This window comes from Schistocerca gregaria, chromosome 3 (assembly GCF_023897955.1).
Source record: "Schistocerca gregaria isolate iqSchGreg1 chromosome 3, iqSchGreg1.2, whole genome shotgun sequence".
NCBI classification, from domain to species: Eukaryota; Metazoa; Arthropoda; class Insecta; order Orthoptera; family Acrididae; genus Schistocerca; species Schistocerca gregaria.
Window position 1 is genome coordinate 357355509 of NC_064922.1, and position 15770 is coordinate 357371278.

A 15770-nucleotide genomic window follows, 5' to 3' on the forward strand; every position below is an offset into this window, starting at 1 on the left:
TTCAGTGTCAGGGATTATATACAGTTCTACCCTTGTCACTAGTGTAAGATCGTGTGTCTAATCTATAGACTTCATATCGCTTACCTCATATATAGACTTCTTTGTTATAACGACGTGAACAAACTTCGTGTACATACAGCTTACCATGCCGAATTTATTCACTAGCATTATGAGTTACAAGATTTTACAGTGACTACAACATTCAGGGAAAATGTAGTCTCAATGCATCAATGTCTGAAACTATATATCGTTTACAAATTGAATAAGCGTAGAATAGTTTCTGTATATTCGATTCGTCGTGGGAATTTTAGCAACCACGGTGAAGACATAAAATGTTGGTGTGATTTTACCTGAACGCATTCACAATGTCAGGTACAAATTTCGGCACACAAACAGTTAATGAGTTGAACTTTATGTCCAGTGCTTCTAACTCAATTCTTTATATATTATGCTACTATGTTATCTTCTTCTTTCTCTTCTGCCTTGTGATTGGTTTGATGTGGCCTCCCACCACGTCTTCTCTTGCATCAACATCTTCATTGAAGAGTAGCATATACATTCAATGTCCTCAATTAATTGTTCGATATATTCAAATCTCTGTCTTCCCCCACAGTGTTTGCTCTCTTTCGCTTCCTCTAGATTGACTGAAGATATTCCCTGATATCTTAACACATACCCTGTCACCCTGCCCCTTTCTTTAGCCAGTCTTTCCCATACTGGATGTAGTTGGCAAAAGTGCAGATATTTTTAGTGGTGACTGGGAAGAGTGTACTGAAAAAAAAAACATTAGCATTTACTTCACTTTCAAACTAATAATTACACCAATTAGGAGTAGTGTGTTTTTAGGTTGGTTAGGACTCCAAGTACATGCTGTAAGAACAAGCCATTAATGCTTATTTTCCCATGGGCAGCAGATAAGGTGTTGAAGTGTGGATATGTGGACGAAATAAAATGGTTGCCTATACTGACCGGCATAGCCCACTTACTGATGCAGTTACGACCATGCATCATGTATATTCCTTTCTTCGTTGACCCTACAGAGAACTTTTCCATTTCTTATCTTGTTAGTCCTCTTAATTTTCAACATTCTTCTATAGCACCATATCTAAAACGCCTCTCTTCTCTTTGTTTCTGCTTTACCACAGTTCACGATTCACTTTCAAACAATGTCGACCTACATGGTGAGAAGTTTCTTTCTCAAACAAAGTGCTAAGTTTAGAACTAACAGACTTATTTTTTCAATTTTCAGCATGGCTGCACTTCAGCAATTGGTGCACGCTGAAACTTAATAGGATTGGAAAATAACCGCCAAAAAGATGCAGAAATGCACTGAAGCGCCAAAGAAACTGGTAAAGGCATGTGCATTCAACTACGGAGATATTTAAACATGCAGAACATGGCGCTGCAGTCAGCAACACCTATGTAAGACAACAAGTGTCTAGTGCAGTTGTTAAATCGGTTACTGATGCTACAGTGGCAGATTCTCGAGATGTAGGTGAGTTTGAACGTCATGTTACAAAAAAAATGGCTCTGAGCACTATGGGACTCAACATCTTAGGTCATAAGTCCCCTAGAACTTAGAACTACTTAAACCTAACTAACCTAAGGACATCACACACACCTATGCTCGAGGCAGGATTCGAACCTGCGACCGTAGCAGCCCCACGGTTCCGGACTGCGGCGCCAGAACCACACGGCCACCGCGGCCGGCCGTGATGTTACAGTCGGCGCACGAGCGATGGGTCACAGCGTCTCCGAGGTAGCGATGGAGTGGTGATTTTCCCGTACGACCGTTTCACAAGTGTCCCGTGAATATCAGGAATCCGGTAATACATCAAATCTCCGACATCGATGCGGCCACAGAAAAATCCAGCAAGGATGGGAACAACGACGACCGAAAAGAATCTTTCAACGTGACAGAAGAGCAACCCTTCCGCTAAGTGCTGCAGATTTCAATGTTGGGCCATTCACAAGTGTCAGCGCGCGAACTATTCAAGGAAACATTGGGTGCCCTTGATGAGTGCACGACGCAAAGCTTTACGTCTCGCATGGGCCCGTGAATACCGACATTGGAGGGTTGATGACTGAAAATAGGTTGCCTGGTCGGACGAGTCTCGTTTAAAATTGATCGAGCAGATGGACAAGTACGGGTATATAGACAACCTCATGAATCCATGGACACTGCATGTCAGCAGGGGACTGTTCAAGCTGGTGGAGGCTCTGTAATGGTGTGGGGCGTGTGCAGTTGGAGTGATAGGGGATCCCTAATACGTCAAGATACGACTATGGTAGGTGACACGTACGTAAGCATTCTGCCGGGTTATGTGCTTCCATTCATGTCCATTGTACATTCCGACAGAGTTGGGCAATTCCAGCAGGACAATACGATACCCCACACATCCATAATTGCTACAGAATGGCTTCAGGAACACTCTTCTGAAATTAAACACTTTCACTGGGCACCAAACTCCCCAGATGTGAACATTAATGAGCATATCTTGGATGCCTTGCAACGTGCTGTTGAGAAGAGATCTCCAGACTCCTCGCACTCTTAGGGATTTATGGACTGTCCTGCAGGATTCATGGTTTCAGTTCCCTCTAGCACTACTTCAGACATTAGTCGAGTCCATGCCACGTCGTGTTGCTGCACTTTTGAGTGCTCTCGGGGCCCTGTACGATATTAAGCAGGTGAACCAGTTTCTTTGGCTCTTCGGTGTAAACCTTTAACTCTGCAACTAGTTGGCTGCTATTTTCCGGGGCCGGCAGGTGTGGCCGAGCGGTTCTATGCGCTTCAGTCTGGAACTGCGGGACCAGTGCGGTCGTAGGTTCGAATCCTGCCTCGGGCATGGATGCGTGTGATGTCCTTAGGTTAGTTAGGTTTAAGTAGTTCTAAGTTCTAGGGGACTGATTACCTCAGATGTTAAGTCCCATAGTGCTCAGAACCATTTTTGTTATATTCCGGTCCTTCTTTTCAGTCATTTCAAGTTTCAATTAGACGTCTCTTATCACTAAATGTTCTTTCTATAAAAGGTATATGCTAGTTTGCGTCTTATACCCTGTTTGCTTCGTCCGTCATGTGTTATTTTGCTTCAAAGGTAGGAGAATTCTCTTACTTTGTATATTTCGTGCGCTCCAATTTTGACGTCAAGATTATCACTGTTCTCATTCCTAACGTAGTGTGATGTTATAAAAGACAAGTCAACCATAACAACCACAGCTTGCCTCTTTCCGTTTGCTTTGGGAAGCGTACTATGGCTCCAGGCACACTGTACATTCATCAGTGATGGCGAACGGGTGGGTTGCGTCAGTAGTCATGGCAACAGATTTTCTGCATGGGTCTCATCGGTACCAGTTCCACAGCAAACAGTATTCCAGAAAATTAATCTACTCTTTGAGGATTATTCATAAGTATCTTCACAGTTTTAGGAGAAACTACGAAACATGCAGAAAATTACCTTGTGTCAGTGTATAGAGCCTCTCTCCAAGTTCTTAACTCATGTTACAGGTGCTCATTATGGGCAAAATTTATGATGCACCAAACGTCAGTACGTTGTGCAGTTCACTGAAGTCGCTGACACGAATTGTCCAGGAAGATGCAGCAGCAGCCTGCTTTGGATATCTGTTCACTGGATTGCCTATCTGCAGGCATCAAGTGATTTGATGCATAGCAGATGATTTCTCTAGATTTTATGAGATGCCTTTTCCATAATACAACTATGCCATGACGTGTATTACGAATCGCAGTTTGGAGAGATCCGCTGTCCAATGATATGTTCCATTTTTTTGTATGTCTCGTAGTTGTCTCACACTCATCTTCTGAAACTCTGGAGGTACTCATGTATAGCCACTGTATATCCACTGACGGCTACATGTTGGTTCCCTTCCCAGTAGCGACCTTTAAATTGTTGTTCGGAAACAATGAATCTCAACAAACATGCGTTTAGCATAGTTATATTATGTAAGAGTTAATGAGCTTGCTGATGCACTAGTAATGTAGAAAGAAGCGTGGGAGGAAGTTGCTTCCAAACGCCTGCTGCAGTATACTGGAAAAGAAGGTACACAGTTAATAAATTGTTTCTGTTCGGAAGTTATTCAGGTTTCACGTTAAAAATGTGATAATTAGGTAAGAGCGAGCTAAGGAATCTCATTTCGAACAAAATTTGCCACAACGCTATAGATCAAACATGAAACGTTGCAGAAGTGCGACTATTTAAAGCCAGCCAATCAAAGACTACTGCACAGAAGTCAACATTTTTCACGGACGAGATTCAAGAATTTTCTAGGCAACGATCATTTGTGACACGCTGTTAATTTTTTTCGAGGATTAGATCAAAATTTCTTTAAAGTTTTCGGCTTTGTAGCAGTGTCAAGGGGCAGATATTTCGAGCATATACTAATTGTTTTAAGAATAATGAGAGAGTTCAGATCTAATTCCTGTTTGCTTTCCAGCAGTAGCTTAAACCATTGTTGTAATCATCAGAATAAAAATTAGTTACTGATATACTTGTTAGAAATTGTTTTATGTTCTCCACACACTAACAGAAATTGAACACTCAACTTTAAGATTTCATCATCAAAACCAGCAGACCTCCTAGCAACTCATGTCGAACACCTTACAGTAATAATGCATGCATAGTGCAGCTTATTACTGCAGCAATTTAGTGGCGTTACAGTAATTTATTTAATAGTCAAGCTTTTGTCTGTAAACAAAGCAGAAAAATCGCATGTATGGAACCAACTGTGGATATCAATTGAAACTTTGCCTCGATTTTTACTGTTACGCTTAAGCAATTATCTCGAGCTAGTTTGATCAGTAACTGCACTATCAATACATTCTTCTGGGTCAGTGTGTAAAAGTTGCGACGTCTCAGCCACTATTGAAAATGCTAACTGCTGAATGAGTAAAATTCGCTTCTTATGTACTGGAGGAAGAGGCTGTTATCGAACTCTGATAGGCCTTTGATCATGAGGAACAGACCCCCTTTATTGGTGTTTTCACTATCTCTTTTCTTTGGCGGAAACAGACGTTCTTGATTAGTGTTTGCCTCATTGTTTGCCACTGGTGGGAAAAAGATAATGGGAAACTGGCGCTCGTTGTGACGTAGTGCTGTTTACTTGCTGCATAGTGCCGGCTGAAGTGTGCCAGTACTCTTCGCACTTACGGCTGCTGTGGTCTCACCCTTGCCTGTGTGTGTTGCTTCTTGTGAGCTGCCGTTCCATAGTGCTGTTACTGTCGACAGCCAAGATGGTGTATGTCGGCGGTACCTGTGCTCTCTATTCATGGTGACAGATCGCTTGGCTATTTCTGTCGCCTTTCTAATCTTCCTCCTGAACATAAGAGGCTGTTTCGCCGCTCTCATCCTTGTATTCTTCACTGCTGACTTGACGTGCTTCTTAGTTGGATTATCTTTCATGTTCAGATACACGTGTGCTAATGGATCACCCCGTCTCCCCTACATAAACTAGTCCACACTTGCACCCGATTTCGTAAATTCCAACAGCATGTAGCCTTTCAACTGCATCTTCCGCCAGTATACAAGAACCAAACATTTCTCACTCATCAGTTAACAAAAAATAAAAAAACTGAGAGAGGGAACGCCCTGAGGAAGGCGACTTGCCATAGTGCCCCAAACGTCGGCGTCTTACATACACGGTCATAAATCGAGAAGAATTTTATTTACTGTGACAATGGCCACAGAAGCATATGCTTACAGTAACTGAATTCTACAGTGTAACATTTTCGTGTGTTCCTCGTTGGGGGCTGCTGTGTCATAGCCATAGCACCACTAAACTACTAAACTTCATCCAAACAGGCCATGAACGCCCAACGGTACCGACCGGCCGCCGTATCATCCTCAGCCCACAGGCGTCACTGGATGTGGATATGGAGTGGCATGTGGTCAGCAGCCCACTATCCCGGCCGTATGTCATAGCACCACACTGTTACATTTTCGAATTACGGCAGTTTGGCAAATAATGCTTGATTCGACTACTGCATCACTTCAGCTGCTCTGAGATTCAAAGTGGTATCTTTTTCTAATCATTTCCACACTGTGGACCAGGTGTCAAGCTGCTTCTACTTGCCACAAGTGATGGTGATATGACGTACATTTTCATTGGTGACAGCTCCGACGACATAAGGGACAATGATGCCCGATATGTTGGCGAAGGTGTTAACGAATCCGACGAGAGTGCCGGCGAAGTTGGGCGCTATGGCCGGCATGTTCATGTAGAAGGCGGAGCAGTGCGCGGCCATGCAGAAGCCGCCGAACGCCAGCAACGCCACGATGGCGGCCGAGTCACAGCCCACCAGCGCCACCGCGGGAGCCAGCAGGCCTGTGCACAAGAGGGCGTCGTAGTCGGCTCAGCTCTTCTGGCAGTCATAGGACACAGCATCCTGAACTGGCAGAAAGTGCGGCTACTTAAATGTACACTGTAGACAGTCCCATCGTAGTTACTTCATCCACCACTTCTTACTGATATCAGTTTTGAATCTTCACATTATTGAAATTAGCCTGGCTGTGTAGCTGCAAGTCCAGTTTCAATTATTACAAATTCCTCAACCTAAGAACATTACTCTTCAAAGTAAAAAGATTCATGTCTGTGCTGAACATTGCCAACACAGTGGTAAGACTGTCACAGTATTCAGTCTGGGTTTTTAAAATTCCATTTTCTACAAAACGCAAAGTATTTCTTTTTCTTTTCTTTGCCAAAACAAGTGTCAGTACTATGTGATTTTAATAAAATATCTAGAAGAGTACATGAACGATTACACACCTGTGACCTGTGTCAAAAATCTGAAGTAACCAATTAAAAAGTAGAGATCCCATGTGGTTCATGTACCCAATGAAGTTTTACAAGTAATAGCATTCGATTTGTTTGGCCGATTATCAAGAACACCAAGATGTTTGCATTATATTCTAGTAGCCCTTGAACTGTTTTCTAAATTTGTTAAATTATACTTCATGAGAAAAGGAAAAGGTAAAGCTCTGTGTGATAAAGTGATAAAGTATTATTTTGTAAAAGTAGGCAAAGCTAAAGCTATATTATCTGATAATGGGTCAGAATTTATTTCCAAGAAATCGCAAGCTAGTATGCAGATTCAGGATTTCGAATTTAAGTACATGGCCACTTACTATGCAGAACGCTATACAATAGAGAGATAGGGAGATTTTGTCAGCCTTTTGGCATGATAAGTATAGCAATTAGGGAAGTCATTAAAAGTATATTAATCTCGGGCTCAGAAGTACAGGATGTACAACTATTCAAATTATGGAAGGAAAAAAAGAGCGTAATGTTATTCAGGAGAATATCAAATTCCCTTCCAACAATGATGTCTCATTAATAGAAAATAAATAGTTAGCAAAGACCATATACAACAGCAAACCTGTAAGAAAAGACATAGGAAAAGTGAAAACTAACTAAGGTACAGGTAGGAGAACTGGTGTTTCAGTTTTGTTAGAAATTCAACCAGCAACACTCATCCTTGACTGGATCAATTCGATTCTTTACTCCAACCCATTTGGCAATTTGGTCACAAGATTGAATTTGTGTGCAGTTACTTGAAAGATGAACTGATGTACATATGTGTACAATGGTTATAAATTGTGAATCATATGAAGAGTTTGCGTACTTACTCTTGTCTGGATATTGGACTGAGGCAGCCTAGGATTGGGTCAAACATATTAGTCTATGTATGCAAAATTTTAGCAGTTCTGGACTTAGTGGTCTGGTAAAATCCTTTGAATACACCTTGTTAAAAAAATCGATTCCTATATAATTCTTGCGGCCCAGCTTATTTCATTTATATTTGCCTTATGAAACTTCCTACACATTTACATCCACATATTCTTGCTGGTTATATGAAAGATGACTTGGAGGGTTTTGACAGTTTGTCACAGGAATTGGAGAATACCAGTGGGGATGAGAATAGCCGTGATAGGAACAATAATCGTTTATGCTGATTCTAGGATGCAAGAAAATAGAAATTACTGTCATCAGTGGTATGATTGACATTGGGACAGGGATGGCAATGACAGGTGGAGGCATCAGGACAACAGATCAGATAGCAATGTGAAAAGTGATTATAGGAGAAGCAGTAGTAATTGGAATGCTAGACTTTAAAGTAATTACAGAAATGGTCATGAGAATGATAGAGATTCTAGCTTACACATGATGTAATTGTGATCATCTGAGCCATAGAATAATGTGTGTACTGTGAGCCCACCCCCACATGACTGACAAATGCATTCACCAACTGATTGGGTGCTATGAATATGGTGAACACTAGTTATGAACAATGGAATGTATAGAAATTTTAAGATGTGAGGCAGGTTTTCCTTCAAGAGAGTGTGCAAATTCTACAGTGTGTCCAATGATCTAAATAGCTATTTATGTAATTGTCATATATTGTATTTTTGGTATGAGTAGCCAGGGGTCCATGATGAGTGAGGTGGCGTTTCAGAGATGTAATGGTGTAGGTTCATGGCCTACTCTTCGTTTATGGAGGACCAAGTTGAAGGGGGAAATCCATGGAAAGAGTGTTGAAGTCAAGAGTGATGGATTTTTGTGTCACATTAAGAAGTATCACGCAGATTTTGAGGTTGTGCCTAGATTGGCTATCGATATTATATTGACGGTTTATTTTTTGTCTACATGCCAAGATATGATGGAATTGGGTCATAGTGAAGTGTTGTTGAGGTGTAATGCACCTACACTAAAGTTAAGTGTTTTTGATTGTGTGATTAGGGAGAAGAGCTCAAATGACTGTCTTAAATTTCTCACAGGGGCTACGTTGTCTTTTGAATTGAGGTCTGTTGTAAATGAGAGTATAAGCAATGCAGTTCCTTTAATAGCTTGCCAAAGATGTGTTAATACTGAATAAGACAGTATGAACTGGGATGACTGTATTTAGGAGGCAGATAAGGAAGTAAAATGAAGTATGTTTGAGGTACTGCATCATCATTCTTCAGTGTTTTCTGAACACCTTTGGTGCTATTAAGGGATTTTTATACCAGTTCAAATTTAAGGAAAAAAGAGATTCTTTGTCAGATAGTTTCGTACACCAGTAATCTACAAAGAGAGAGTTGCAGCAGAAACTGAGAAAACGTTGTAGTGAGGGGTGACTGAATCTTATGTCATCTCATATAATAATCCATTGTTAGTTGTGCCAAAGAAGGGAAATAGTTTTGGGTTGATGTTGGATTCCAAGTACATTAATACAATAGTTGTGCCAGAAACATTGCCATTGATGTGAGATGAGTTACTGGAAAAATTTCAGGATATTAAGGTCCTATCTTCAATTGACCTATGAACTAGCTACTGGCAAATTTAACTGCATCCTCCACGTTGAATGTTCACAGCATTCTTATAATATGGCTGTTACTATTAGTTTTGCAAGTTACCTATTGGGTTGAATCTCATTTCAGTTGCATTTACTGGAGGTTTTAATAGCACTCTTCCATCATATCCCAGAAAGACACTGACCATATAAGTTGATGAAGTGTGAATGGTAGAAGAGAATTGGGTGAAATACAATAATAAGTTCTGGATATGTTGTTGAGTGTCTACAAACAGTTTGGTGAAACAGTAAATTTGGAGAAGTTATAATTCATAAAGAGACAATTAAATTATTGTGAAACTTTGTGACTCCATGAAAGATTTCACCTATAATTAGAGATTTTCACATTATGACAAAGAAGAAGCTTCATCGATTTTTGGGATCGATCTGTTTTTATAATAGGTCTGAATATTACTGTTCTGGCTATACCAGATTTGTGTACATTGATAGGTAAGAAAACTACTTGTGAGTGGGATGCCCAAGCATTGACAGCATAAAACATGTTCTTTGGGAGGCTCCTCTCCTTTCTCATCCAGAGTTGAGTAAGGATTTTTACCTAAGCAAGGACATCTCTAAGATGGTTTTTGGTTCTGAACTATTCCAGGAATTAGAGGTAGATGGAGTTGTATAGTAGCATACAATCGCTTTTTCAAGGCGGGTGCACATGAAGTGTGAACTATTCATTAACTGGAGTTGAGACTTTAGCGATTGTTTTGGCATTTGTGAAAGTTAGGTGCTACTTATTTGGTGGAACAACCAAGGTTTGTACTGAGCACAGAGTGTTGGAACTGTTAATGAGTGTGAAACTGACTCATCGTCGCTCTGTCAGATGGTTTCTGTGTCCTTAAGAGTTCAGTTACACGGCTGTCTTCATTCGTGCTCGATATAACATGGTTACTGACGTGTTCTTGAGGTCCTTTATAGGATCTCGAAGAAAACAATTTCAGTATCATGTATTTGGAGAACGTCGCATTTAGTAATGTCACTATGACTTCTCTTGAAAACATTGCCAAGGGGCAAGAGAAGAATGTGACATTGTAGGAGATAAAAGCTAAGTAGAGAGATCACAACAATGTTTCCATTTGGCACTTACACCTTGCTCAAGCAGAGAGTTGGAGATCATTCACTGTGGACTTTATGCATTCCTAATGAGTTGGTCAATAACCCATTAAGTCCCAAATTAATTTTTTTTAAATTGAATTTTTTATTCCTTAATTATAATGTAGATAGTGTATGAACCACAATAAGTGCAAAAATAACCAAAGAATATACATGCTGATATAATGGCCGTCCTCAAAATAGGACACTGGGATCTAACAGTATCTTGTAGCATACTAAACTGTATTCTAGTCTCAACTATTTATTTCTTGTGAAATGGTACAATCCACTTCACACACAGTGTTACACGGCATTTAACACAATATGTTTTTGGTTTCCTGTTGCATTTAGCTCTTACACATCTTCTTTGCATGCTCCTTTTGTCAATCATATGACCAATTCCATCTAACCTGATGTCCAGTATCACTCTCAACTGACTTGATGGGTATTCCATTGGACGTCCAATATTCTGTCTTCCAGTATCCAATTTCAGGTTGTTGTTGTTGTCTTCAGTCCTGAGACTGGTTTGATGCAGCTCTCCATGCTACTCTATCCTGTGCAAGCTGCTTCATCTCCCAGTACCTACTGCAACCTACATCCTTCTGAATCTGCTTAGTGTACTCATCTCTCGGTCTCCCTCTACGATTTTTACCCTCCACGCTGCCCTCCAATGCTAAATTTGTGATCCCTTGATGCCTCAAAACATGTCCTACCAACCCATCCCTTCTTCTAGTCAAGTTGTGCCACAAACTTCTCTTCTCCCCAATCCTATTCAATACCTCCTCATTAGTTACGTGATCTATCCACCTTATCTTCAGTATTCTTCTGTAGCACCACATTTCGAAAGCTTCTATTCTCTTCTTGTCCAAACTAGTTATCGTCCATGTTTCACTTCCATACATGGCTACACTCCAAACAAATACTTTCAGAACCGACTTCCTGATACATAAATCTATATTCGATGTTAACAAATTTCTCTTCTTCAGAAACGCTTTCCTTGCCATTGCCAGTCTACATTTTATATCCTCTCTACTTCGACCATCATCAGTTATTTTACTTCCTAAATAGCAAAACTCCTTTACTACTTTAAGTGTCTCATTTCCTAATCTAATTCCCTCAGCATCACCCGATTTAATTTGACTACATTCCATTATCCTCGTTTTGCTTTTGTTAATGTTCATCTTATATCCTCCTTTCAAGACACTGTCCATTCCGTTCAACTGCTCTTCCAAGTCCTTTGCCGTCTCTGACAGAATTACAATGTCATCGGCGAACCTCAATGTTTTTACTTCGTCTCCATGAATTTTAATACCTACTCCAAATTTTTCTTTTGTTTCCTTTACTGCTTGCTCAATATACAGATTGAATAACATCGGGGAGAGGCTACAACCCTGTCTCACTCCTTTCCCAACCACTGCTTCCCTTTCATGCCCCTCGACTCTTATGACTGCCATCTGGTTTCTGTACAAATTATAAATAGCCTTTCGCTCCCTGTATTTTACCCCTGCCACCTTTAGAATTTGAAAAAGAGTATTCCAGTCAACATTGTCAAAAGCTTTCTCTAAGTCTACAAATGCTAGAAACGTAGGTTTGCCTTTTCTTAATCTTTCTTCTAAGATAAGTCGTAAGGTCAGTATTGCATCACGTGTTCCAACATTTCGACGGAATCCAAACTGATCCTCCCCGAGGTCTGCATCTACCAGTTTTTCCATTCGTCTGTAAAGAATTCGCGTTAGTATTTTGCAGCCGTGGCTTATTAAACTGATAGTTCGGTAATTTTCACATCTGTCAGCACCTGCTTTCTTTGGGATTGGAATTATTATATTCTTCTTGAAGTCTGAGGGTATTTCGCCTGTCTCATACATCTTGCTCACCAGCTGGTAGAGTTTTGTCATTACTGGCTCTCCCAAGGCCGTCAGTAGTTCTAATGGAATGTTGTCTACTCCGGGGGCCCTGTTTCGACTGAGGTCTTTCAGTGCTCTGTCAAACTCTTCACGCAGTATCGTATCTCCCATTTCGTCTTCATCTACATCCTCTTCTATTTCCATAATATTATCCTCAAGTACATCGCCCTTGTATAAACCTTCTATATACTCCTTCCACCTTTCTGCCTTCCCTTCTTTGCTTAGAACTGGGCTGCCATCTGAGCTCTTGATATTCATACACGTGGTTCTCTTCTCTCCAAAGGTCTCTTTAATTTTCCTGTAGGCAGTATCTATCTTACCCCTAGTGAGATAAGCTTCTACATCCTTACATTTGTCCTCTAGCCATCCCTGTTTAGCCATTTTGCACTTCCTGTCGATCTCATTTTTGAGACGTTTGTATTCCTTTTTGCCTGCTTCATTTACTGCATTTTTATATTTTCTCCTTTCATCAATTAAATTCAATATTTCTTCTGTTACCCAAGGATTTCTAGCAGCCTTCGTCTTTGTACCTACTTTATCCTCTGCTGCCTTCACTACTACATCCCTCAGAGCTACCCATTCTTCTTCTACTGTATTTCTTTTCCCTATTCCTGTCAATTGTTCCCTTATGCTCTCCCTGAAACTCTGTACAACCTCTGGTTCTTTCAGTTTATCCAGGTCCCATCTCCTTAATTTCTCACATTTTTGCAGTTTCTTCAGTTTTAATCTACAGGTCATAACCAATAGATTGTGGTCAGAGTCCACATCTGCCCCTGGAAATGTCTTACAACTTAAAACCTGGTTCCTAAATCTCTGTCTTACCATTATATAATCTATCTGATACCTTTTAGTATCTCCAGGGTTCTTCCACGTATACAGCCTTCTTTCCTGATTCTTAAACCAAGTGTTAGCTATGATTAAGTTGTGCTCTGTGCAAAATTCTACTAGGCGGCTTCCTCTTTCATTTCTTAGCCCCAATCCATATTCACCTACTATGTTTCCTTCTCTCCCTTTTCCTACACTCGAATTCCAGTCACCCATTACTATTAAATTTTCGTCTCCCTTCACTATCTGAATAATTTCTTTTATTTCATCGTACATTTCTTCAATTTCTTCATCATCTGCAGAGCTAGTTGGCATATAAACTTGTACTACTGTAGTAGGTGTGGGCTTCGTATCTATCTTGGCCACAATAATGCGTTCACTATGCTGTTTGTAGTAGCTTACCCGCATTCCTATTTTCCTATTCATTATTAAACCTACTCCTGCATTACCCCTATTTGATTTTGTGTTTATAACCCTGTAGTCACCTGACCAGAAGTCTTGTTCCTCCTGCCACCGAACTTCACTAATTCCCACTATATCTAACTTTAACCTATCGATTTCCCTTTTTAAATTTTCTAACCTACCTGCCCGATTAAGGGATCTGACATTCCACGCTCCGATCCGTAGAACGCCAGTTTTCTTTCTCCTGATAACGACATCCTCCTGAGTAGTCCCCGCCCGGAGATCCGAATGGGGGACTATTTTACCTCCGGAATATTTTACCCAAGAGGATGCCATCATCATTTAATCATACAGTAAAGCTGCATGTCCTCGGGAAAAATTACGGCTGTAGTTTCCCCTTGCTTTCAGCCGTTCGCAGTACCAGCACAGCAAGGCCGTTTTGGTTAATGTTGCAAGGCCAGATCAGTCAATCATCCAGACTGTTGCCCCTGCAACTACTGAAAAGGCTGCTGCCCCTCTTCAGGAACCACACGTTTGTCTGGCCTCTCAACAGATACCCCTCCGTTGTGGTTGCACCTACGGTACGGCCATCTGTATCGCTGAGGCACGCAAGCCTCCCCACCAACGGCAAGGTTCATGGTTCATGGGGGGAGGCAATTTCAGGTATGGAACTGAAATCCAGCAAATAGTGTGCATTTTTCCCATGTACTAGTCTGTAGAAGAGTCAGGCATTTACGAGGGCTATTTCCAGCAAACGTGTAATAGGGCCCAGTACCATTTTCCCTCTAATTACTGTCGCATATTTTCCAACTAACCAGTCATGGTGGTCAAAACCTCCCGTGTACGCACTATACGACTTCAAAACGGCAGGTTGTTGCACTTGTGTCTTCTTACTTGCTTGTCTACTGTACCGCGTAGCTGCTCCCAAAGGTTCAAGTTGGTCAAAATTTGTATCCATTGTAACGCATCTGTTGTCGAGCCATCGAACAAATAAGACTTCACCATTCCTGTCGAACTGGTAGTCATAGTTTCCTCGAATTGTCTTTTTCAGTTCGTTGCTGCTCAGTAGTGGACAGTCACCGACTCGATTCTCTCTGACAGTCCCAGTTGCGCGAAAACCCAAATTTCTCAGATGAATCAGAAGACCTCTACTAGTGAAGAAATTGTCAAAGTACACACAATGATTTTCGGGTTTTTCAATGCAGTCCACCATGTTTAGGACTACTCTTGATCCCAATAGTAGGTCATCCCTTGCAGTATCTTCTGTATCATTTCCACAGTATAAATCAGATTTGAAACAGTAGCCACTTGCTCCACAAATAGACCACAACATATAGCCAAATATAATAGGCCTGCCTCGGATAAACTGTCCATCTGGAACTGTATTATTCACTAATGGGTAAGATATTCATAAATATACTTACATAATACACTGTAAATTTCAAAGTAACTTCATATCCTGTAATTTATGTATAAAAGAGGGGTCGTTAATTACCTCAGCAACAAAAGCTGGTAAAATTACCATGTTCTAAAAAGAAAATACATCAGCAGTAGTAGAGTTTCATATTGTAACGTGCAACGTGCACCAATACAAATAACTGAAATGATAACACCAAGTCCCAGTGTCCTATTTCGAGTACACCAAATTTTATAACAATGGAAAACAATGAATATAACTACAATTGAGCTAACAATGCAAGTAGTTTAAAAGGCACGTTGTTGACTATAAATAATCGCTAAAAGATCTTTGCGACCTATTTCAAATATTACTATATTGTCGATAAAGTAAATACCTGTAATAACGAAAAGTGTGCCTTAGTATTCAATAATCAATTAATGGTAGGATTTATTGCTTTTAATTTCCTCTAAGCATACATTTGTTATAAAAAGCATCAACAAATGACGTAGGTCAGTAATAGATGCAAATTAATAATTTATTGTGTATTTATAAATAAATATGTGCTCTGTCCTCAAAATAGGACACTGGTACTTAATGGGATAATTTGATTTCGCATACTCTTTCAAGCTGTGCTTGCAGTCATATTAAATAAACAAATCAATAGACAGTGTGTTCCCTAATCGGTTACCGAAAACCCAACTGGAAATCTAGAAATTCTTAAACAAACCCCGAGAGCAGTCTAGATAGCGAAATAATGACTAAAAATAATTATTATTAACGACTTTTTTAATATAACGTGTCA

At 40.4% G+C, this 15770-nt stretch overlaps 1 protein-coding gene across 1 annotated transcript in view; it reads right to left on the reverse strand.

The window, feature by feature from the left end:
• The window catches only part of LOC126355372 (sialin-like), a 31869-nt gene extending 17342 nt beyond the window's left edge, over positions 1-14527 (reverse strand). The window contains exons 1-2 of the mRNA XM_050005667.1: positions 14464-14527; positions 6110-6336 (exon numbers count right to left, since the gene is read on the reverse strand). Of these exons, the coding sequence (XP_049861624.1) occupies positions 6110-6336; positions 14464-14527 (291 nt within the window). The remainder of the gene's footprint in view (positions 1-6109; positions 6337-14463) is intronic.
• Between the last annotated feature and the right edge of the window lie 1243 nt (positions 14528-15770).